Genomic DNA, 22,775 nt, shown 5'->3' with positions numbered 1-22,775 from the left:
GTATTTGCTTAAAACAATGCTTAACCGAAATTGGGGTAAGAGTTCCATGGCAAGGCACACCCTCAGTAATTTCCCAGGCATTCTCTTGTTAAACAGTGTGGATTTACACAGAATCACTTTTTTTCTCAACAGAGCTTTTGCAACTTGAATTTTTTTCACAAACATTAAATCGCTTGTCTTATAAATAATCTGAACTCGTTTTTCCTTGGCCTCTAAAGCATAGGGTTTTCCCAGATCATAGATAGATGGGTCAGTGGTTGAGCATACAGGCCAACCACTAGAAGGATTGGGTTTCAGCTGTGGGATCACTATTTCCATAACACACATGCTGGTGGGCTGGTGGTGCCTTGTGCAACATTCCTTAAATCTACTAGTGTTTGCTTGGTACTAATCCCCCCCACCCACTCCCATGTAAAAAGATTATCATACTTATAGTATCTCAGACATAAAGTGTTTAGTTAGAACTGCCTACCTGGAGTCAATACTTTCTCTCATGCAGTAACATTTTAGAGACCGAGGGGATCTGAACACCTAAACTGGAAAACAATCTGCACTGGTAAAATTTGAATATGAACCTGTCTTAGTGTATGCCCAGGTCTTTGTTGACACTATGTCAAATAACTGATTGTGCTTCCCATGTGATCTGTGTCTGTCACCGCAGGAAATGCTGGGTGACCCATAGCCATGATGTCTGTAGCGAAGGGAGCAGCAGCTTGGAAATATTCACACCCAACACAATTTTGATTAAAGAAAGAACTCTGGTTTTTAATAGTTTTGATCATTAAAAAAGTTTAAACCTGCATAGCAATCATTTCAAAAATAATTATTTAATGTTCCATAATTAAACTGTACACAACCTAGTCGTGGGACACAGAAGCCAGTGAGGTGAATGGAGCTGTCTGGTGCAGTCCCAGGAGCCAGGATTCCAGCTGAGTTCTCATTGGCCTTTGTAACTTGGTGTCATTGTGTTCAGCTAAGTTTGTTTTTGTTTTTGTTTTTGTTTTTGATACTTGGCACAGTCTGGCTCCATCGACGAGCGGATCTGCACTGGGAAGAGAGAGCAGCTGGACTCCCCTACTCGGTGGGCTTCCTCAAAGCCGTTCAATGTCTCTGTATTTCTTCCTCAGAATTGAGACCTGGTCTTTAAAGAGGACCGGGTCTAGCCTCATCTGAGAGTGGATCAGCGGCATGTAGCCAAACCAGCTGGCAAACGTGTTCATGCAGCTCTGGCGCTGGGCAAAGTGGTCAGGGTCAGCCCAGCGGGAAGCTCGGGATGTCTGCGGAGAAGGAGACAAACAAGGGAGCCAGTGAGAGAAGGCAGAGTGTGGGGCAAGCACCGTCCGCTGGACCCGGGAACGGCCAGCAGCAGAGTGTGGGGCCTGGCTGCTGAGCCTATCCATCCACAGAGCTGGCAGAAGGCAGGTTCAGGCACAGTGACTGACCTACCTTTGCCTGCAGTGTTCTTGAGATGTGGTGACTTCATCAGTGTCCAAACATACCCAATCCTGTGAAGCTTTCTGAGCTCCAGAATGAAGTGAAGTGAATTAAGGCTTCAGCTTCCGAGGAATGAATGAGGGAGGGACCTTTACCAATGCACTCTCAACTACTACGGTCACTCACTAGCACATTCCTTTTTGTATCTGGGACCAAACGCTATGACTCACAGTGAACTCATTCCTTCAGAGACAGTTTTCTAAATCCTTAAATGAAATTTCTTTAAACACAGATTTATTGTTATGTATGTATGTGAGACTATGTGTATATGCACACGCATGTATATGGGTGCCCTTGGAAGCCAGAAGACAGTATGAGATGCCTTGGTGCTGGAGTGACAGGAGGTTCTAAGTCATCTGACATGTACTCTGGGAACTGACCTCCAGTCCTCTGCAAGAGAAGCTAGCACTTTTAACTGCTGAGACATCTCTCCAGCCCTCTAAATACCACTTGTTAACATGGTTGATGTGGAGACATGCATTGTCAGAAGTCCTACTATGGGTTCACTCTTTTAGCATCAAACTTTCCACCTCGATTAAGTTCCTATCGAATGGCTTGTTAAAAAGACATACGTATAACTGAAGAACAAAATGAAGCCTTGCCATGTGACTCATGGCTAGTGCTATTCAGCACATAAGAACTGACATTCCGCCGGGCGGTGGTGGCGCACGCCTTTAATCCCAGCACTCGGGAGGCAGAGCCAGGCGGATCTCTGTGAGTTCGAGGCCAGCCTGGGCTACCAAGTGAGCTCCAGGAAAGGCGCAAAGCTACACAGAGAAACCCTGTCTCGAAAAACCAAAAAAAAAAAAAAAAAAAAAGAACTGACATTCCCTTATAGACTGCTCTACTGAGATGACTCCACGAAGCACGAGAGGGATTCAGACACAGTGACACACAGTGTCTATGCCCATTAAGACTGACCCTACACTAAAATATTATCATTCTGCTCTTAACCTAACAATTGTCTTTTCAATGCCACTAAATTCCTAAAGATTATTGTTCTAAACATCAGATAGCCTCAGGTGGTATTGCTCACTCAGGAAAAAAAAAGTTAGCAAAGTTAAAAAAAAAAAAAAAGGCTACCTTTTTTTTAGTTATACTGTCCCTAAAGCTGGTTAAATATATTTAGACCACATAAATGATTGGTACTGACTTAAAAGAAAGCCCCAACAAGTGTGCTTTGTGAACAAAGAAAAGATGAGTTGTTCAATTATGGGATAAAACACACACACACACACACACACACACCATAAACATAGATAAATAAGCAAACTGTTTAGTACATTTGTGTATGTGTTGGAAACACATTTCCATGAAAAGTGCATTTTAGAGGAAGAATCACTCAGAGTCACTTAAAACCACAAGTATCAACATGCTTGAAAATCACATGATAAACACAAATGTCAAGTTAGCTCTGAGCAGTGGAATCAGAAAACACTACTTGTGAAGTGTTTTCACGAAGTACGTTTGAGCCTCACAGCAACCAGGTGGAGGAGCTCCCCAGTCACAGCAGGTTCAAGGAAGTGACAGTTATTTGCTGAAGGCCAGAAAGAGGCAGAAGGAAGGCTCTATTTTTCTAGCATCTATACAGGGAGAAATCACTTTCACCAGTCACAGAAAAGCAAAGAATTAAAGATAACCGACTGTGTTCCCATTAGAAGAGACAGCCTCTAAGGCAGCGGTTATCCACATGTGGCTCACAACCAACCCCCTTGGGGGGTGTCAAATGACCCTTTCACAGGGGCCGTCTAAGATCCTTGGAAAACACAGATATTTACATTATGATTCATAATAGTGGCAAAATTACAGTAATGAAGTAGCAACAAAATAACATTATGGATGGGGGTTGGCACAACATGAGGCACTGTATTAGAGGGTCAGAGTATTAGGAAGGTTGAGAACCACTACTCTAAGGTTAATATTTGTGATTGCTCCACTCACACCAAAGGGCCAGTCCCAAGCCCAGGCCAAAGTGCACATATGCAAATGGAAAACCTGTCCAGAACTTTAGCTCATTCTTGATTGATTCCGACCCAATCTGACCCAATCAACAAATACTAAAATGAAACAAACAAAAAACCTTTCCAATCTAATAAAAGTGTAAGCTTAAAGATAATACCTATTTGTTCCATGGACACAAACATTTAATAACATAATGAGTGTGATGGGAAGACGGGCTCAAATGTACTATACCACCTGGGTACGTGGAGATCAATCTAACATTCAGTTTCGATCTGTCTCTAAAATACGTGGACTACCGAGATGCTCATATAGTACGACTAGGCAAATGTATGAAATGGTCACAAAGCCAACCCCGAAGATGTGACGTGCTACTAGCAGTCCACCTTGGATGAGTGCACCACTTCAGCGGAGTCTGAAAACTTCGCTAGCAGTTTGAATAGAATGTTATGCTCCTGTGACCTCGTATGTCCTGTGACAAAACATCTGGGCACGCAGTCGGCAAGACACAGAGCTTGGCTTTGAAGTGTTCCGGTCATAATGACTGGAAAATTCTTGCACATGCCCCTGCCTGTTATTTCAATTGGTACAGGAGGGCAGACCTTTCTTTGTTCAGAAAGAGCAGGTGTTTCTTCATAGCCAGCACTTCCAATATCATCTGAAGCTGTGTGTGCTCAGTAAACACTGAAGGACACTGTATAACTGAAAACCCTGCTAATGTTGTTTTTCTCTTGCTACATGTATTGAATTAGAAAGAAAACCAGACAAGAAGGTTGCCATAAGAGGTTGCTAAAGTTCCCTTTGCAAAACAGATTTAAAGCCGGCTCCCATTACAAATCCTGAACGACCGAACTGACGCGATCACGGTCTCTTTGGATTTTGGTGGTGGCGCTGTTTTGCTTTGCTTATTTTTTTTTAAAGATATACTGCCCTGAGCTTTGAGTACTGTGTACCCTCCCACTGGGGTTTATAGGCAGTAGTCACTATGCCCGGCTACATTTATATTAAGAGTTGATTTTAATCATGCTTGGTGCTCCATGACTCAACCTGGGTAAAACTAACAGCTGTATTTATGTTGTCTCATTTCTTTTTAAAAATCACACTTATTTATTTATTTATTTATTTGTGTGTATGTGTGCGCATGTGTAGCAGGGGGTGGAGCATTGGAGCATGTGCTTGCCAAAGCACACACATTAAGATCAGAAGATACGCTGTAGGAGTTGGTATTTTCTTCTACCATGTAGGTCTGGGGATGGAACTCAGGTCTTCAGCCTTGGTGGGAATTACCTTCACCTGCTTAGTCATCTCACTGTACACCCACCTCCTTTTTCTTTTCATTTATTTGTTTGTTTGCTTGTTTATTTTGAGGCAGGGTCTCGATTAGTAGCTCATACTCACTATGTAGTTAGGAATGACTTCTGATCTTGTCCCCACCTCCCAAGTGCTGGGATTCTAAGCATGTATGACCATATCCAGTTTATATGGCGCTGGGCATGGAACTCAGCATGGAAATAAACAGGCACTCTCCCACTTGAGCTGCATCCCCAGCCCTCATTTCTTACATGTAGTATTGGCTCTGCCGGAAGAGAATAAAAGGGAACTTCAACTTTTAGATGGACCTGACACTTGCAATTGGGGTGCCGGAGAACGGCAATAGAGCTGAGGATTCCATGCTCACTTCTATATCCAACTTACTGGGGTACTTGTGGCAATACGTTAAAATTTTGAGACCCAGTTTTCCTGCCTGTAAATGGGGGAGTTGGGTGATTTTTTTCCATGAAGGTATCTCTATCATGAAAGTTTATGACCCCAAAAGACTTTTGGCTTTACGTTAACACTTGCATCAATTTCATGAAAAAGATTTCACCATTTCCTTTTAAAGATGAGCCAAGGGAATTTCAGAAGGTGACTTGCCCATGGCTTGCTTATATACGCTGGTTCTAGAACTGAAAATTGACAATATGACTTCTAATATTTCACTCTGATACTTGCTCAACTAAAGAACAACTGCCAGAAGACCATTAAGCGGGTTGCTTGCTCCTGCAGAATCTACAGTAGACTGACATAAATTCTTTGTAGACCTTTAACTCAGCTGTGGACCGAATGCCATGTCTTCCCAGAAAACAGTGCTGTGTGATCCTGAGTATGATGACCAGTAAGTGGGGCATCTGGGGAAGTCCGGTTTATGGAGGCAGAATCCTCAAGAACTGGGTGACACCAGAGAGCTTTCTACTACACGGAGACATGGCAAGCAGATGACCATCTATAAATTCGGAAGCGGTTCCTCAATGGGTATTATGACTGCTGACACCTTGATTTGGAACTCCAGGGTTTTCAAAGTAGGAGAAAGAAATGTTTGTAACTTAAGCCTCAAATCCATGTTGTTTTTGTGATACTCACCCAAAGGGAATAAGACAAACTCTAAGAACATGTCACTGTCATGTCACATTATGGGCTATCTAAGAGCTTTATAGTCTTAATTATCCAAGTGCCAATCATTCCTTCCTTCGAGGCCTTCAGACAGGGCTTATTTTTGTGTTCCCTTATGACACTCCTAGATAAAGTGGAGAAATCCTTACTGGTGCAGCCTGGGGAAGGAAGTTCTTTATTCTTACCTGTCCCATCATTGTCTCCTTATACTGCTTCTTCTGGGTCACTTTGATTGGAGGAAATTTTGTCACAGCGGACACCAGGAAATTCATGAGAATGTCCTCACAATTGGCCAATTGGTCGACCATGTTCTTCAGGCTGGCTGGCAGGTAATGGGTGTACAGGTAGTGATAATATCTGCAAGTGATAGAGGAACGTCTCTCAGTGGGGCTGCATCACATGAGGACAGGTAGACTTTCAACACGGTCATTCTCTGAATCCCTAAAGATGCCACTGAATGCATTAATGATGACAGCTATCCCTTCCACGGTACTCACTAGAGGCCCAATAACATTCGCAGGCCTTTAACAAGAAATGCCTCATCTAACCCACATAAGAAATCTATGAGGCAGATGGTATTATATTATTATCCTTATTTTACAGATGAGGAACCAAGGCGCAGAGATCCACTGGGACACAGAGATTGCTTGCCCATCACAACTTAGTATTAGGCTTGGTCAGTTGGAAAGAGACACTGAAAGCTAAGAGGTTGTTGTGACAATGGAGATGACGATCTTCAGTGCCAGTCTGATGCGATGCAGGAACACCATGGAAACACACCTCCAAGGGCGCGCCTACAAGAATATTTCCTGAGAGGTTGACCACTGCAGGGAAGATGTGCCCTGAATGCTTCCATCTCTCTCTGCCTCCTAACTAGAGATGCCTCCCACGCCGGCTGCCATGACTTCCCCATCGTGATGGACTGCATTCTCACAGTCTGAGAAGCTGAGCCAACACACACGTGCTTGGCTCAGTCGCTTCTTTCTGCTGGGTATTTTGTCACTGCCCTGAGCCAAGTGACTGAAGCTGGTGGCCAAGGAATTTACTTACAAATAAGACAGAGCACGTGGGGGAATCAGATTCAGTCCTGTGGAGGCAGCAGGAGAGGGGGAAGCCCCGGGATCAAGATTTACTCAGCCAAATGTGTATACTTGGGCATTTCCAGACTTATCCCCAAGATGAGAAGACTCTCGAGTCTCTATTTTGAAATCTAAGGTAAGACTGGTGTATTTTCATTAACGATCCAGTAGGAATATGGAAATGCTAACTATCTACTTCACTCATCTGGCAATTTAACCTCAGTCTACTGGCTTTTAGGCCCAAATTTAAAGACTGCCCATTTTATATCTCTGTCTATGACTTTTTTTCATAGCCTTTTAGGTGTCTTAACATGCCCAGGGCAAGATTTCCATTTAAAAACAGTTATTTCATCTGTACTATTACTTCTGTTGATGACACTCTAGCCTTTTGGACTTCAAGTTAGAAAATTGGGTAGGCGTTAAATTCTGATTAGGTCACGATGCTGAATCAGTGTCAAAATATCCCTACAGTGTGGTCCTTATTTATAGCATTGTTCACTCCCGGGTCCCAGGCAAACCACCCTTCCTCTATATTTCGTTGACTACTTCCCCAAGTTCTTCCTCCTCCTTTCACATACTCACTGCCTATTCTAATTACAGCATCCAGAGTGGATCCTGGGAACACAGCCTGAAGTCGGCTCTGTTCAAGGCCATGCATTGACCTACTCACTAGAGGGAACATTAACAACTTCTGTCTCTGAGCTCTCTGACCTCTTAGACCTGCTCCCCCACTGCACCATGGTCACCAATCACACACCTCTTTTCCATGTTTCTTCATCGTCTGCTCCGGGTGCTTATTCCTGCTATTCCCAATGCCGCAACAGCCTTGGCTAACCTTCTCTTGATTCTGCTTGTCTCTGCTTCTCATCTCTACAATGTAGACCATCCTGACCACTCTCCAACCTGCCCCTTCTCTGTCACTCCTGCTACTTGACTCTTCATCAGTGTCGTCCTACTGTCCCTGATTTCTCCCACAGCATCTATGTTTCTCTGCTCTTCAGAATATGAGTCCTGCACTGTCAGGGAACTTTTCTGTTTCACTCAATGGTGAACCAAAATCACCTAGAACAGTGACGTGGATGCTTAGGTATCCACTCCTTATTATTCAGATATCCAACCTAGCTCTGAGTGTACCTTTATCCCTTGGCTTAACTGAAAATGCTACTCTGCCTTAACATCTAGAAATGCAATAAGCCAAGAAAATTCATAGCATACATTTGCTACCTCAACAAAAATCAGGCAAGGATACTGACTAGTTTTCATTAATGTCATTGACTAGATTTGGCCTAAGTTCTGTCAGAAATGAATATAATGCATTTCAATGAGAATGCCCAGCTCCTCACTTGTGGTAGATAGCAGCTCCTGTCAACACCATGGAGTAGTCGTTTGTCCATTTGGATGTGTATCCCCACCGCTCCTTAGAGTTATCCCAGAAGTGGCTGCGTGCAGGGTACCCAACAATCCTGTCGGGGAAGCTCTGCCATACGGTAAAGGCAAAATCCACCTGCAAGGCCAAGTACAAGCCAAACAAGCAATCAACACTGTGAACAAATGTCAACAAAACATTACCTCCCCCTGCTAACTCACAATGCAGAATCCCACGACTGTTTCAAAACATTAATTCTCCACATTCATCAGCAAATTAAACTGACTGCTTGACATTTTGTCCTCTAATTATGCACATTTTTAATGTTTCCTATGGAAGAAACTTAAGATTAGTACAGGAGAGAGGGAGAGAGAGAGAGAGAGAGAGAGAGAGAGAGAGAGAGAGAGAGAGAGAGAGAGAAAGAGAGAAACACTGACTTGTCCTTTAGAAATCCCACTTTGTTCAAGTTAAAAAAAAACAAAAAGCAGTTGTTTCCCTCTCCCCAACGCCAAAGGCACACGTGACCACTGATTCACAGGAAGCGCGGCAGCATCTGCTCTGTCAATAAGAACAGATTCCCCGTGTGCATCCAGGGACTGCAACACGGCACGGCACACACCGTAACCAGCACATATCAAAGCCCCAGTGACTAAAATGAAAGCATCTTCTTCAGGGAGAAGTTTCTGTGAAGAGCACAACTTTCAACAGGGACACAGAGAGGACATCACAAAGAATACACACCAGGTTTGTCAGGCCTGAAGAAGACACAGGATGCTAGTGGCACCAGAATGACAGCCACCGTGCAGTCACTGAGAAAAGGTGGGGACAAGGCCAAGTGAAAACAAAAACCCCACCAGATTCTTTTAAAGAAAAGGCAGGAGAGTGCCTCCCTACTGTTTACAGGAAACCAAAGCTGGGACTTCAGAACCCAGTATAAGCTAAACCCATAGAGCTACCAAGTTATCTCTTTTCAAATCTGCAGGCTCCCTTAAGATCCTCTGGTGAATCGTGAATAAAAATAAAACAAGAGAAAAGTCAAAGTAAATGATACATTTGTGATCATATAATGCTTCTGATAGGAAAGTTTATAAGGCCTTATGCACTGTAACTCAGATTGTCCGTCTAAGAACCCTGTGAGGTAGATACTTATATTCTTCAAAGGGAAAACTAAGACATATGAAGGACCAGATAATTTGCCTACACTAATCTCTTCTTGACAAGCAGTGCAAATGGAAATCTACAACTATTTCAAGTCCTTTACTGTGGTAATGGCTGAGGGACTAAATGCTAATGGTAAGTCCTGGTCCTATCGTCCAAGATGGTCAAAAAGACCCACTAAATTCTCAGAGCAGCCAAAGGACGAAAACAATGGAATTTTTATGAACTAATGAAGGTGATTATACAATGTAACCACACAAGGGAGGGCCACTCAGTTACTGAAAAGACTATCCAGGTTAGGTTCTTGAGGTCCCTGGTTAGATATTGGCAAGTTTAAAGGCTACTGGGATGGGCCCCTCCTTCACATGCAATGGTTTGAAAAAACCGGAATTGAAGCTTAGGGACTTAGATTACTGGTCAAAAGAATGGGATCTGAATCCTATCTCCTGGCCCTGGGGAAAGACAGGACATTCTGTGCTCCAGGGATCAGCAGGTGCCTCTCTATTCAGAGGCTTTCTGGAAAAGAACATGGACATACCACTACCCCTTCTTTAAGATCAAATCCAGATGGATCTGTTAATCACCTGGACAGGAAAACATCCTCTAGGCAGTTGTCTCTTTTAGAAACCCTAAGTAGGATATGGCCTACGTACGCATGTAGGTCAGCACAAGGGTCCGTCTTGGTACTGTCCACTCTTACTGTAAGAATGTTTTCCTCTACAGTGGTGCCCCTGGGCCTTTTCCACTCCCAGCCTTGAGAATGACTTATGCTATTCTATAATAATCTCTGCTTCTCTTTACACTATACTCTGTGTCTCATCTAATTCTTTCCTTGGAGATGAAGGACCAGGGAGCAGAGAAGCAGCCAGAGCGAGGTCCTGGCAACATTAATACGATGTGGCTGGAACTCAATTACATTGCACTATGTAAGAGAAATCGGGCTAGAAGGTCTATGCAAGATACATTTCCACAAATATGAGATGTCCTGGATGGGGCAAATCACCGACACAGAAGACAGTGCTTGTCCAAGATGGGGAAGCACAACTTAAAACATGTACAAAGATTCCTTTGTGGTTAATAAAAATATTATTGTATAATATTTTTATACACAATTATATAGTATTATATAATAAAAATACTGGAAAAAGTCAGAAGTGACAATAACTGTACATACTGTAAATTAATTAAACCACTAAATTTCAAAGTTTAAACTGGTTAACTTTATAATATATGAATTAGTATTCACTTTAGTAAAATAAGTTTTAAAATGGAGTAAAAAAGCCTAGGTCTCTATTTCCCAAGCCTTTTCCCCCCGATTCTCATACCACCCATTCAACTAGGTAGGTAACATTTCTCTTAAACTGATTACTCTATTTTCTTCTTTTTAAATTAGTCTCATCTCAGGTAAAAATGTCAGGGAAATCATAGGTTTGATTAGTGACTATGTTATTTTCAAGGAAACATTAAAGCAAAAAGGTAATTGTTAAAATGAATATTCTACATAACACACCTTTTTGGAAACACTGGCCCAGAACATTAACTTTATTTTATTTATTACACTTATTTATTTGAGTCGAGTGGGGAGATACACACGTGCCCCAGTGTGTTTTATTTGATTGGGTGGGGTGAGGGGACATGGGACACAGTGTACATGTGTGAAGGTCAGAAGAAACCTTCACAGTCAGTTCTCTCCTTCAGTCACGTGAGGTTTAACTGAGGTTGTGAGGCACCTTACCCACTGAGCCATTCTATTTGCCTCAGGAAGTTTTTAAAATAAAATTTTTATCTCCAAATTCGTCAGTCAGCCTGAATGAGAAGTCACTCTCATTGTAAGCAGCCATACATTCAAGTTTACAGGAAACTTCAGTTTGATGCCCGACATTCTGATCTATGCCAAAGACTGCATCATCCCTATGTACTCAGAAGTTTTCTAACATAAAGAACAATGGATAACGTGTGCCAATGTGACCCCCCCAAAAAAGTTAGGAAGGCATAGGAAGATCAGGTCTGTGTGGGCCAGTGAGGACATTTCAACATGAGACTACCATTTGAGTGCCCTCTTCTGTGGGTGGCCACTGTTCAATCCACTGAGCTCCTGAACAGACAGCAACTATGGGGGAAGAATGTGCCATGCCTTTTCTTAACCATTTTTAAACTTAAATGTGTGTGTGGTGGTGGGATGTATATGTCACAGCACATGTGTGGAGGTCAGAGAACAATTTTTCAGGAGCTGGGTTTCCCGCTACCTCTCTGAGGCTGGGTCTCTCTTGTTTCTTCCACACTATGAACTCCAAGTGCTAGTCTACACACTTCATGTTGGCTCTCCTGGGTCTGCCTCTCATCTTGCTGTAGAAGTGCTGGCATTACAGATGTGTACCGCCACATATGGCTTTTTAAGGTGGGTTCTAGGTATTAAGCACAGGTCACTAGGCTTGCATGGCAAGAGCTCTGACCTAATTAGCCATCTTACCTACCCTGTAGTCCTTTTGTCCCCTTGACTCTGCACAAGGGACTTCTATTGTCTTTGGGCTGTGACTTAACCATTGGCTATTCTGGTTCTCAGGCCATCATTTTCCTACTGGGGCCACAATACTAGCTTTCCTGAGTTCCCGGCTTGCACACAGAAAGTGTAGACTTTGTAGCCCCTATGACCACACAAACTAATTCTTCATAAAAAAAAATCCTCACTGGCTGGGTGGTGGTGGCACACACCTTTGATCCCAGCACTCGGGAGGCAGAGGCAGGTAAATCTCATTGATTGTGAGGCCAGGCTGGTCTACACAGAATAGTTTCAGGACAGCCAGCACTACACAGAGAAACCCTGTCTGGAAAAACCAAATAGATGATTGATTGATGGATAGATAGATAGATAGATAGATAGATAGATAGATAGATAGATAGATAGATAGACAGATAGAGAGATAGATAGATAGATAGATAGATAGATAGATAGATAGATAGATAGATAGATAGATAGATAGACAGAGACTTAGCATGGACATGCATAACAAAACCTTATTGCGAAAGTTAAGACATTAGGGGATAGGAAGCACTTGTCAGAAACCTGAGATCAGGTCATGATAACCTACAGCATCCTCAGTGCTCCAAACTAATGGTGCCAACTGATGGGACAGAGCATTATGCAGCCTCTTGTCAAAGAATCTGCCTGACTGTCAGCACTCTTTGGGGCTTCCCATTATTCTCTGATAAAGAGACACATGGGTTGGCAATTGGCATAGAACCCAATGGGGTGTTTTTGTTGCATGAATTTCTTACTATCTCAGGGCTGTTTCAAGTCAATTCAAAGGAACTCGAAAGTAAATTCAGATAAAACTGTGGTTCTTCTGATAACATTGCTTTCATTCAGATCATTAACACATCAAAGAAGGCAAAGGTCAACACAAGACCCCTTCTCTTAAAAAATCAACATCTGTTTTCTTTTGAGGTTTTGCAGCAACTCATATAAATGTAAATAACCATAAACCAACTATATCTAATGCCCTTTAAAGGATGCAATTTAGAAATCTACCCTTAATGCTTCAGTGAGACATTTATACAAACTAAGAACACTTGAGCAGGGTGAGTGTGTGAGTGTGTGGGTGTAAGAGTGTGTGTGTGTGTGTGTGTGTGTGTGTGTGTGTGTGTGTGTGTGTGTGTGTGTCTAAGTGAATCCAATAGAATCAACATCTGTTCACCTAAAAAAAGAGAATAGGGAAACTCTGCCCACAACCATTTAAGGCAATACAACCACTTCACTGATCAGCAGGCAAAAGCAAACCAGACTGCCAACCCCTTAAATTTACATATATTTTCAGCCCACGTTGACTTCTAATTACTTCACATACAACACATGTTCCTCCCAGCATGCACTGAGTGGCTGGAACTGCTATCCTTTGAAAGGAAATTCCCCAGCACAATGATGCATTGCAGTGGTGGAAAGTTATTTCAGCCTGGATCATGGAAAAATCATGCCTGGAGTGAGACCAATTGCCTTGTGCCCAGGCAACATGATGCAACATGAATCATACTCCAGGTCATAGGAAGATGTCCTAGGTGTGTGCTGTGGATGTTTCAACTACTCATTCCACTATGGGGATGTGCTACCTGTCCTCAGTTTGCCCTCTGAAAGGCACTGCTAGTTCTTCTTGCCCTGGGATGATGGAATACTAGTGTGATGGCTAACCTTGATTATCAACTTGATTGGACTCAAAGGTGCCCAGGAAATTGGTCGAGCACATTGCTAGATGTGTCTATGAGGCTGTTCTCAGAAAGGATGAACTAGGAAGTCGAAGGCTGGCTGTGCATGTGGGATGTGAGATTCGATAAAGTGGGATTCAGGTGTGGAAGCAAAGGAAGGAGGGGAAGGCAGCTAGTTCCGACAGCCTCTGGCTCTCCCAGCTCCATGGCTGCCACATGGTTTCTGATCGGCCACATCTTCCCTGCCATGATGGAGTGGAAGCTCTGAAGCTCTGAGCCAAATAAATGTTCCTTTAAGTTGTATGGCCCCGGTACGTCGTCATAGCAACAACATTGCCAACTAGCACACCCAGGAAAGGTACAACCTGCTCTTCTTTGCTGGCTAGAGTATGGCTAGGTCAAACCAATGGTAGTCACCAGCAAAATTACAAAAACAAACAAACAAACAAACAAAAGAGGAAGAAAGAGAAGGCAAGGTCTCTTGGGAAGACGTGACAATAGCCACAAGATGTGACAAATAGCCACAGCTCCACGAACACAGCTCTGGGATGAGAGCCTTCACTGCATGGCTCCACCTCTCAGAGGCTGGGCATTCCCACCCTTTCCTTGTTCTTCCAGGAACGAAGTAGGAAAGCTTTTGGCTCTCACCAGACATTTTACCGTCCTTTGTGAGGTCCCTCCATCCCACCCACACCTCCTGAAGTAATTGAAAGTACTTTCATTAGAGTCCTCTGACTTGAATTCTGTTTGCTGCCAGGACTTTGATAGATATAAGCAGGGATAGTATAACCCCAGTGCCTGGCATAGAGACCAGAACAAAGAAATCTCTCAGCAAATACTTGTTGAATGAATGTGCTCTTGGGATGTCGGCTTCCTTTTGCAGCGAGCTGCAGAAAAAAAATGCATGCTGGAGTGTCTCAAAGCTCCTAACTTCATTGCCATCCCTTTGATTGTTCATCCTATCTTCAGTCTAACAGCCTATCCTCTTGCCAAAAGACATGTGACACCGAGGCTGTCTGTTCACCCCGCAACAGGCACAATGCTCATCCCCAGCACCCGCTCATTGAGCCAGTATTTATAGAACTCAGACGACTTAGAAGTGTCGGGAACAAGTGAGGCCCACCCAGGACATTTCGTCCTGGGGTTAGTTGGGTGGCTTTGGAAGCAATCTCTGTTCAACTACATCTGGTAACAACTCGAAACAGCTATGGAATCTCAAGGAAGACACTGAGGTAGCCAGCCTGTTATCAATAGTAAGTGTGCCTACTAGAACCAGACTGGGGTCCAGGAGACTGCATGCTGGTAAGTGCCAATTTCTAAAATAAAGGAAAATGATTATAAGTTTTAAAAAAATGAAAGAAAAGGCTAATCAGCTAAGTCTCTGTGACTTTAAGTAGCTACCATTAATAATGTGATCCTGATATTCTACATTTTCATATCACTGGCTTTGATCTCATCTATGGCTTAAAGCTTCAGAGATCAATACTCATTCTAGTCACGAAGTTTTCTACATTCTTCTCTCTTCTTTCTCTTTCCCCATATACCTTCTTGGTGCAATCTTATTTTTTTTTTTTTGGCACAAATATATGAACATTCAAAATAGACGAGGTCTCCATCTCAGCATCCAAATGAAACTGCTTGCTCCTCTCTCTCTCTCTCTCTCTCTCTCTCTCTCTCTCTCTCTCTCTCTCTCTCTGTGTGTGTGTGTGTGTGTGTGTGTGTGTGTGTGTGTGTGTGTGTGTGTGTGCATGGTGGGGCCAGGGAGCACGCTAGATAAGATGGAAGAATGACTTTTAGACCCCAGAAGTGTGCCTTAACAGAGACTGCATACTGGGTACAGAAATCACTGTAACTGGGGAAGGGTGGGACAGTTAGTTGGCTGTGGACCACAGTTTCCCGACAATGCTAAGTCTCCCATCCCTGTGTTCTACACCTGCCCACAGATACGCTGCTTAACAACAAAGGGAGATGGAAGACAGGAGGGGAGAAGAACAGCCATGCAAAGAGGACCTAATTAGAAGAGGAAACAAAGGAGAAGGTGCCCACATCAGGGGGCCGGGTGGTGGCAAGGTGCTAACAGGAATCGGGTTAATTAAAACCAATTCTTCAGGAAGTTCTGGAAAATGTTTTCTACTTCCACCAAGGCATGGGCGAAAGCAGCGCTGGTACCTTGAGACTGAAGAGGTCCCTACCTGGAGAGACCCTTCCCGCCCCTGAGACATCACTCTTACCTCGGTCGTTGAAAGCACAGTGTCCTCATCAAGGCTGAGCACAGCGTCAGTGATGATGTTGTCATAGGGCAGAAACCGGCTGCTCATAACCTGGGGAGAAAGGGAGGTGGGGCGAGAGATTAGGAACAAGGAGAAGTACCCGTTGGAGTCTTACTGTCAAGAATATTCCGCCAGCCATGTCATCCCGAAGACTGCTCCACGACCACGCCATCTGCCACAGTGCAAGTCTTCCATCTCCCACCAGCAAAGATTAATCGGGGCAGCAATTATTGAACACCTACAGGTACCACACCAATCACAGCAAGGATCAAAACAAGTGTGATTCATGGCCTGCCCTTAGGAACCCACAGTCTGTAGAAATGGAAGGCTAGATGACTGGCTTTCACTCAGAATGAAAAGCGCCAGACAAGAGGGCTGCCTTGAAGAGCAGGTGAAGGCTTCACGGGAGAAATGATTTAAGCAGGATGGACTGGGAAGGAATCTGCCAGGCAGAGACAGAATTGGGGCAGTATAGACAGGGGTTCAGCAAGTACAAGGGCTCCCCCAAAGATAACCAGTATCCCAAGAGCAGCAAAGAGCAGAGGACAAGACATGGTTCCATCCAGGTACACATCCCTGGGAGGTCAGACCACTGTAGATGGGCAAACATTGACAGTATTGACTTTATATCTATTTTAGCGCAAGTCAGAGAGAATGCATGTACATATATATTGTTATCTATGGACATGGGGGTAAGAAGGCAGGGAGGACAAATGAAGTATGGAAGCTCATCTGTCATAGGCATGGCTTCCTTTTGTGAGGCTCGGACCACACCGTGACTAATAATACTTTATTAGTACACGTCAGGGAATGTTCCGGGCCCTCCCTTCATGTCTTGTTGCAGCTTTGTAACAACCCCACCCCCTAATGGGAAAACAGAAAGGTCGTGAACTTTGCCTAAGCTGGACTTTGGATTTGTTCCCAGATGGTGGAATACAGCCTCAGGTTTGGGAAGAACCTAAGGTGCATGTAGAAATAAATGTGACAAGCACATCCCCAGGTTCCTTTGAAAGTTATGCTCCACATTCACACATAGAGACCGGAGAGGCATTGGCCCACTTAATTGCACTCTGAAGGCACAATGGATGGGTAGCAAAGCTTCACTGGAGACCAAGGTGACAGAAGGTCCTGGCTCCTGGAGGTCCAACAGCCACAGAGAATCCCATGCTTGGAGAAGCTGGGCTTGTCTACTCATCTCAAATCCAAGATGCATGCCAGTGAGCGACAGAGGGGTCTCCCAGCCTTAAGAGTGGGCAGCACCAGGCTAGCCCATCTGAGAGTTGAAGCAATGGAGCTGCAGGGTCTGTGGCTGTGGAGACCACTCCCCATATCTGTCAACTGGGTCAGGGTTTCTTTTTTTTAAAAAAAGAAATCTTTCTCAGTCTTTCAAAATAAAATAAAACACAAAGCGATCAGCAACCCCATATACACAGAGCTCAGAAATCTCCGCCTGAAGCAATTCTCCTGCTGCTGTTTACATGTCCACTGAGTAACGCAGAAACCATTAGCTGGCAGCTTAGCAATGCCCTGACCTTTCCCGTGTTCAGCCTACAGGGGAAAACTGCAAAGACAAGCCCTATAAATTCACAACGGAACTTTGCAGCCAATGTAGCACACGCCAGTTCTGAAGTCCTGGCTAGATAGGGAGAGTGTGGGATGGAGGAGGGAGAGCCAGTGCGGCTCTGCCCATGGGCTCAATCACTGGCTTTACAGGGTTGTGTTCCTTCCTTCAGTCCATCCCTCCGTCCCTCTGACCCACCCTCCCTCCCTCTCTTCCTCCCTCCCTCCCTCCCTCCTTTTCTGGAAAATATAGTTTATGAGCCCATTAGTGTCTAGGTCAGAAATCAGGGGCTTTCAAGTCATTGACTCAGTTACCCTTTTGACTGAACTAAAACAAGGGGAAGGAATATATCCACAGGGTCAATACTGCATGAACTGAGTTTGTACTGTTTGTTCATAGAACTAGATAACCATGTGAGAAGCCAATTCTTTTAGAACTTATAAACATGACAATAAAATGGCTAAGATTCCTGAAGTTTATCATCTAGTACATAGAAAAGAATTCTATAAAAATAATTACGTACATACTACACAAAAATTTTGGGGATTCTATGATGTATGTGCCTACAATTCCTAGCACACAGGGTGTCATTTGATTCTTTTAGCTCTCATAAACTTGGTATTATGATTATTTCTACTTACTGGAGGATGTATTAAGGCATAGAGATTGAGACACTCCTCTATGGTCATATAAAAAAATAAGTCAGACTCTAGAGCCTGTAATACAAATCACAACATGGCAATGCATCTCAGAATGATAGCTGACATTTGTTGAAATATTTGTGTATATAAAATAGGCACTCGGTTAAGTACTCGATACACAGTATTTCACTGAATCCTCTAGGTGGGCCTATGTTTTAAGCCACAGAGCCTGGAGCAAGGCTAAAATGCCAACACTTCCACAGAAGGTAGTGGCCACGGCACTGAGAGTCAAGATAAGGCACGCGAACCACACGGCCCACTGGAAATCAGTGGTCAAAGTAGAGGTGAAAACTGAACAGATTGCCAGGAGCACAGTGACAGGAATGGATGGGGAAGTGTTGGCATCTCTTCATGGTACTATCCCAAGAAAGGGACTGTTGCCGTCATCACTGCTTTATTGGAAATTCCTTCTCACTGGAGGAAAGGTACACAATTAGTGAACCAGAGGGTGAACATGTGGTGCGATCTGAAGACACCAGGAAGGCCCAGTCAGGTACATGAGACCAGTTAGGCACATGAGACCCTGTCTACACAGCCTGAGAAATAGAGAAGGTATGGTCATTCTCGGAGGCAAAACACCAAAGAATTCCAAAGCTCAAAGTTGCGGGCGTACATTTGAACACAGGGCAGGGCTCCAGGTGTTCAGACTGGAACACAGCCATCCCTCTAACACACTATTCTCTGGGGGAAGTGGCCATAAGATGTTGCAGGCAGGTGACTTTTTTGTGTTAGCCCCTTTTGTGAAGTCATGCATACAATGACATGTGTTCCTAAAAGACACCCAGAGGCCTGTTAATAGTTGTCACAGTCACCTTTTCTTATCAAAGGCTAATCAACCAGGTCCAATACCCATGTTGATTGACCCCAGACCTTTGGATGCCCTAAGTAGAATGGTCATATTCTCCTGTGTGTTTACATCTATTAGACAGCAAACATACAGTGGGCAGTCTAAGTGAGAAACGAATATGTACTGTAATGCATTCTTGATCTGTTCTCCATGGGGTCATTGCAGTTCTCAATGTTTTATGTTGAACCACATGGAATCGCCACTTTTGGAGGGTCCAAAGATGGTTTTAAATGGTTTGCCCCCAACGAATTGATATTGTGCTATTCTGACTTGGGGTGGGCTACCTAGTGTAAGGTAGTCCCTTTGGGATTGGCAAAAGACGTCCCTTAGAGGGCACTGCTGCTCCAACCTGAATTTTACTTAGTAGTTACTGGTTTTTTCACAAGTGGGGAAGAACACGCCCTTCGACACCTGGTGGGAACCCAGCTCTGGCTGTTGACAGTGGGTGAGATTTCAAGAAGGCAGCAGAATGAAGGGGTTGGGAAGATAAGCAGGAGTGTTGAGAGGGCTGGAAAGTTGAGATCGCTGATCAAGACCTGTGTCAAATAACCATCCAGATCACTGTAACCAGTGGCCACAGACGAAAGCAGGGAGAGGGAAACCGTTGAAAGGCTGTCAAAGGCTGGACACATGGCTTCAGATGCCAACTTAAGGCATTGACAAACACAGTCTCTGCAAGGCCACAGGATGACCAGAAGGGTATGGAGTTCTAAGCAGGGTGGACTGGGTAAGGGAAGTAATGGGCCAGGGAGGCCAAGCTGGGGAAGGTCTTTGGATGGAGGTATCAAGACAAAATAAAGAGAAACATCCTTTTTAAGATAAGGGTAAGGAAGAACCACTTTTCTGAAAGACCCAATGCATTAGTGTTAGCAAGTTAAACAGACTTTGTACATGCAGCAGCAGCAGCAGCAGCAGCAGCCTTATTGTGTCCTTGTCATTTATGGAAACACTGCTGAATTCATTCCACTGCCTTGAATTCATTTAGTCCTCACAGAAACCCTAGGTGGTATGCAGTGTGATTCTCATTTTGTGAGTGAGAAAAAAGCCTCCAAGAACTTAAGGTTTGGAAGCTACCAGAGAGTTTGCATTGAAACGCAGGTTTTACTGACTCCAAAGCCCATGGCTGTCAGAGCTGAAGACATTTGGAGACAGGAACGGCACAGTGTCAGACACATAATCCAGACCGGACAGCTCCTAAGGGGAGGGAGAGACTTCCGGAACCGACACCCACGGTGATCTGTGGAGACGTAAGTTTCCATGGTGGCCTCCCATTAGCTCCCTCCAAGGCCTACCTTACTTTCTCCTTCAATGACGATGACAGGCACAGCAGTGGCGGGCCAGCGGTGTTTGGCTGGTAGGGGCTTGTCACAATTCCACAGAACTATGATCTGAAAGGGACAGGGATCATTAGACGCCTGGCTCGGGTACTCCTATAGGCTCCCTTCTAAACGGCTCTACTTGTAGAAATGAGCTGGTAAGAGTAAATTTCAAAGTGAGTCCACGCCCATACAAACTTCAGAACTGTAATCTTCAACAACCAGGGAGGGGAGAGAAGAAATCTACAAAGTTATTCCCCAGGACCAGGAGAAAGCTGAAGGAGAAAGAAGTCATCTCAAGGGCTGAGGAGATGGCTCAGGGGAGAAAGAGCCCGCTGTGCAAGTGTTCGATGCCCAGGAACCATGTAAATGCCAGGTGGGTATGAATATTCACCTACAACCCTCGTCCCTAGCAGACCGAGGATCCTTGTGGCAAGCTTGCTTGTTAGACTAGCTGAATCAGTAAGCTCTGGGTTGAAGAGACTCTGCCTTAACATACATGAAGGAGAACAATTGAGGAAGACACCCTATGTCATCCTCCGGCCTCCACATATAAATGTACATGTGTGCATGTGTACTTGCACACATGTGTGAACCCTGATACACATGCAAACATATAGACACACACACACACACACACACACACACACACACACACACACACACACACACACACAGAATAGCTTGAAGTTTGCCGGAACTTAATCAAGTGTTTTCTAACTTCTGATATCTTATGGTGATGAGTGCAATAGCAACTGTGATCAAGTTAAATAAAAATGTATACTAAACATCTGAACATCTGCTGTGAACTTGCTCTACACCAGGCAATGTGGGCGACATAAAAGAATCTGAGACAGAGGCACGATGAGCTCCTGCTTCGGATTCCTCTCAACAGTTGCTGGTTTTATGTGACTTTATAATTTCCAACAAAGGCAGTGAGTTCAAAAATGAACACTCCACAATGATGTGATTCTTTTCTTCTTTGTAAGCCATCTTATCTATACCAATCACAAGTTTAAAAAATTAAGCAGTGTTAAGACTGCGGGAGCGATACTGATTTGGGAAACACTGTTACCGTGATGTCATCTTCTGCTCTCTCCTGGCTGCTGTGAACGGAAGAGTTGACACCTCCCGACACCAGCAAGTCTGTTTCCGTTCTTGGAATGCAGTGTTCTGGGTCCTGCCCATGACCATTTTTTGGTATGACTTTTATCACTTTGATGTTTATAAATGAAATAAGGGCTAGGGAGGTAGCTCATCAGTAAAGTGCTTGCCATACAAGTACATAAGATCAATCCCCGCCAACCATGTGAAAAGCCAGTATGGTAGTGTATTCTTGTAATCCTAGTGTGGGGTGGGGCAGCGGAGACAGGCAGATCTCAGGAGCTTGCTGGCCAGGCGGCCTGGCCTAATCAATGAGCTCTACGGGAGACCCCGTCTCAAGAAATAGGTAGACAGTACCTAAGGAACAACATCCTAGGTTCACGTTGGGTCTAAACACACATCTACACACATCTGCATGTGATTTTATCATTTCCAATAAAGGCAGTGAGTTCAAAAATGAACACTTCACTATGATTTGATTCATATATAGCTCCCCCAACCCCAAACATATACACGTATCCATGCACAACAAGAAAAAAACAAGTAATGTGGCTTACACATTCTTTAGAGAATTTGTGTGCGCATGGGACGGTACACTTTACACAAGGCAAAGGTCATTCTGGAATCTGTACTTGTGCCAGGGTTTACTTTTTGAGAGTCCAAGGTGATGGAAAGAGAGTACCAAGGCCTGGCCAGTCACTAGAGTGAGTAACTTGGGCACATTGCCTGAAGGGTCCTGGAAAGTCAAGTGTGGGGCAGGTACGAAACAAGACTCTGGCCCATCAAGCTGCAGAGGACAAGTGTACTCACCTGGGCACAGTACTGGGACTTGGCTGCAGCCACGAGAAGCTTTAACACTGGCTGGGACTGAGAGACCAGGGGGGTCACAGCATGGATGACTGCAGTGAATTTGGAGGGGGGCTTTAAACCTGAAAGGGAATGAAGAGAAGAGCCTAAGGAAGTACCGAGAAGCAAGACTGAGGAAAAACTCCGTGCTCCAGTGACTCACCCAGGAGCCAATGTCCGTCCCCTCCACTACATCTGTCGTCCATTTCTTACGTACTGACAGAACCGAAACAAAGTGAGAGCTGCTATGTAACGACTAACCAGTCTAGAGACCTCTAGAAACTACGGCCCAGTGCTCATCTCCAGCTTCTTTGGACATCCTTCTCTTCCCTTGGTGATGCTTGTCATCTTCCTTTTTTTAAGGTACCCAATGTCTACCTGCCTATCTATGCACCTTGCTCTAGTCACTTAGGTATTTACATAAGCACACATTTTCCACCAGGGCAT

The 22,775-nt window shown here is 44.2% G+C and overlaps 1 protein-coding gene across 1 annotated transcript in view; it reads right to left on the bottom strand.

The window, feature by feature from the left end:
* Positions 1 to 738: 738 nt before the first annotated feature.
* Ext1 (exostosin glycosyltransferase 1) overlaps positions 739 to 22,775 on the bottom strand; it is a 286,667-nt gene continuing 264,630 nt past the window's right edge. The window contains exons 6-11 of the mRNA XM_006982394.4: positions 22,293 to 22,411; positions 20,355 to 20,450; positions 15,915 to 16,004; positions 8,306 to 8,466; positions 6,069 to 6,240; positions 739 to 1,277 (exon numbers count right to left, since the gene is read on the bottom strand). Of these exons, the coding sequence (XP_006982456.1) occupies positions 1,092 to 1,277; positions 6,069 to 6,240; positions 8,306 to 8,466; positions 15,915 to 16,004; positions 20,355 to 20,450; positions 22,293 to 22,411 (824 nt within the window). The 3' untranslated portion in view covers positions 739 to 1,091. The remainder of the gene's footprint in view (positions 1,278 to 6,068; positions 6,241 to 8,305; positions 8,467 to 15,914; positions 16,005 to 20,354; positions 20,451 to 22,292; positions 22,412 to 22,775) is intronic.

This window comes from Peromyscus maniculatus, chromosome 20 (assembly GCF_049852395.1).
Source record: "Peromyscus maniculatus bairdii isolate BWxNUB_F1_BW_parent chromosome 20, HU_Pman_BW_mat_3.1, whole genome shotgun sequence".
NCBI lineage: Eukaryota > Metazoa > Chordata > Mammalia > Rodentia > Cricetidae > Peromyscus > Peromyscus maniculatus.
The sequence above is the reverse complement of the archived record's forward strand: the minus strand, read 5'-3'. Positions and strand labels throughout refer to the sequence as shown.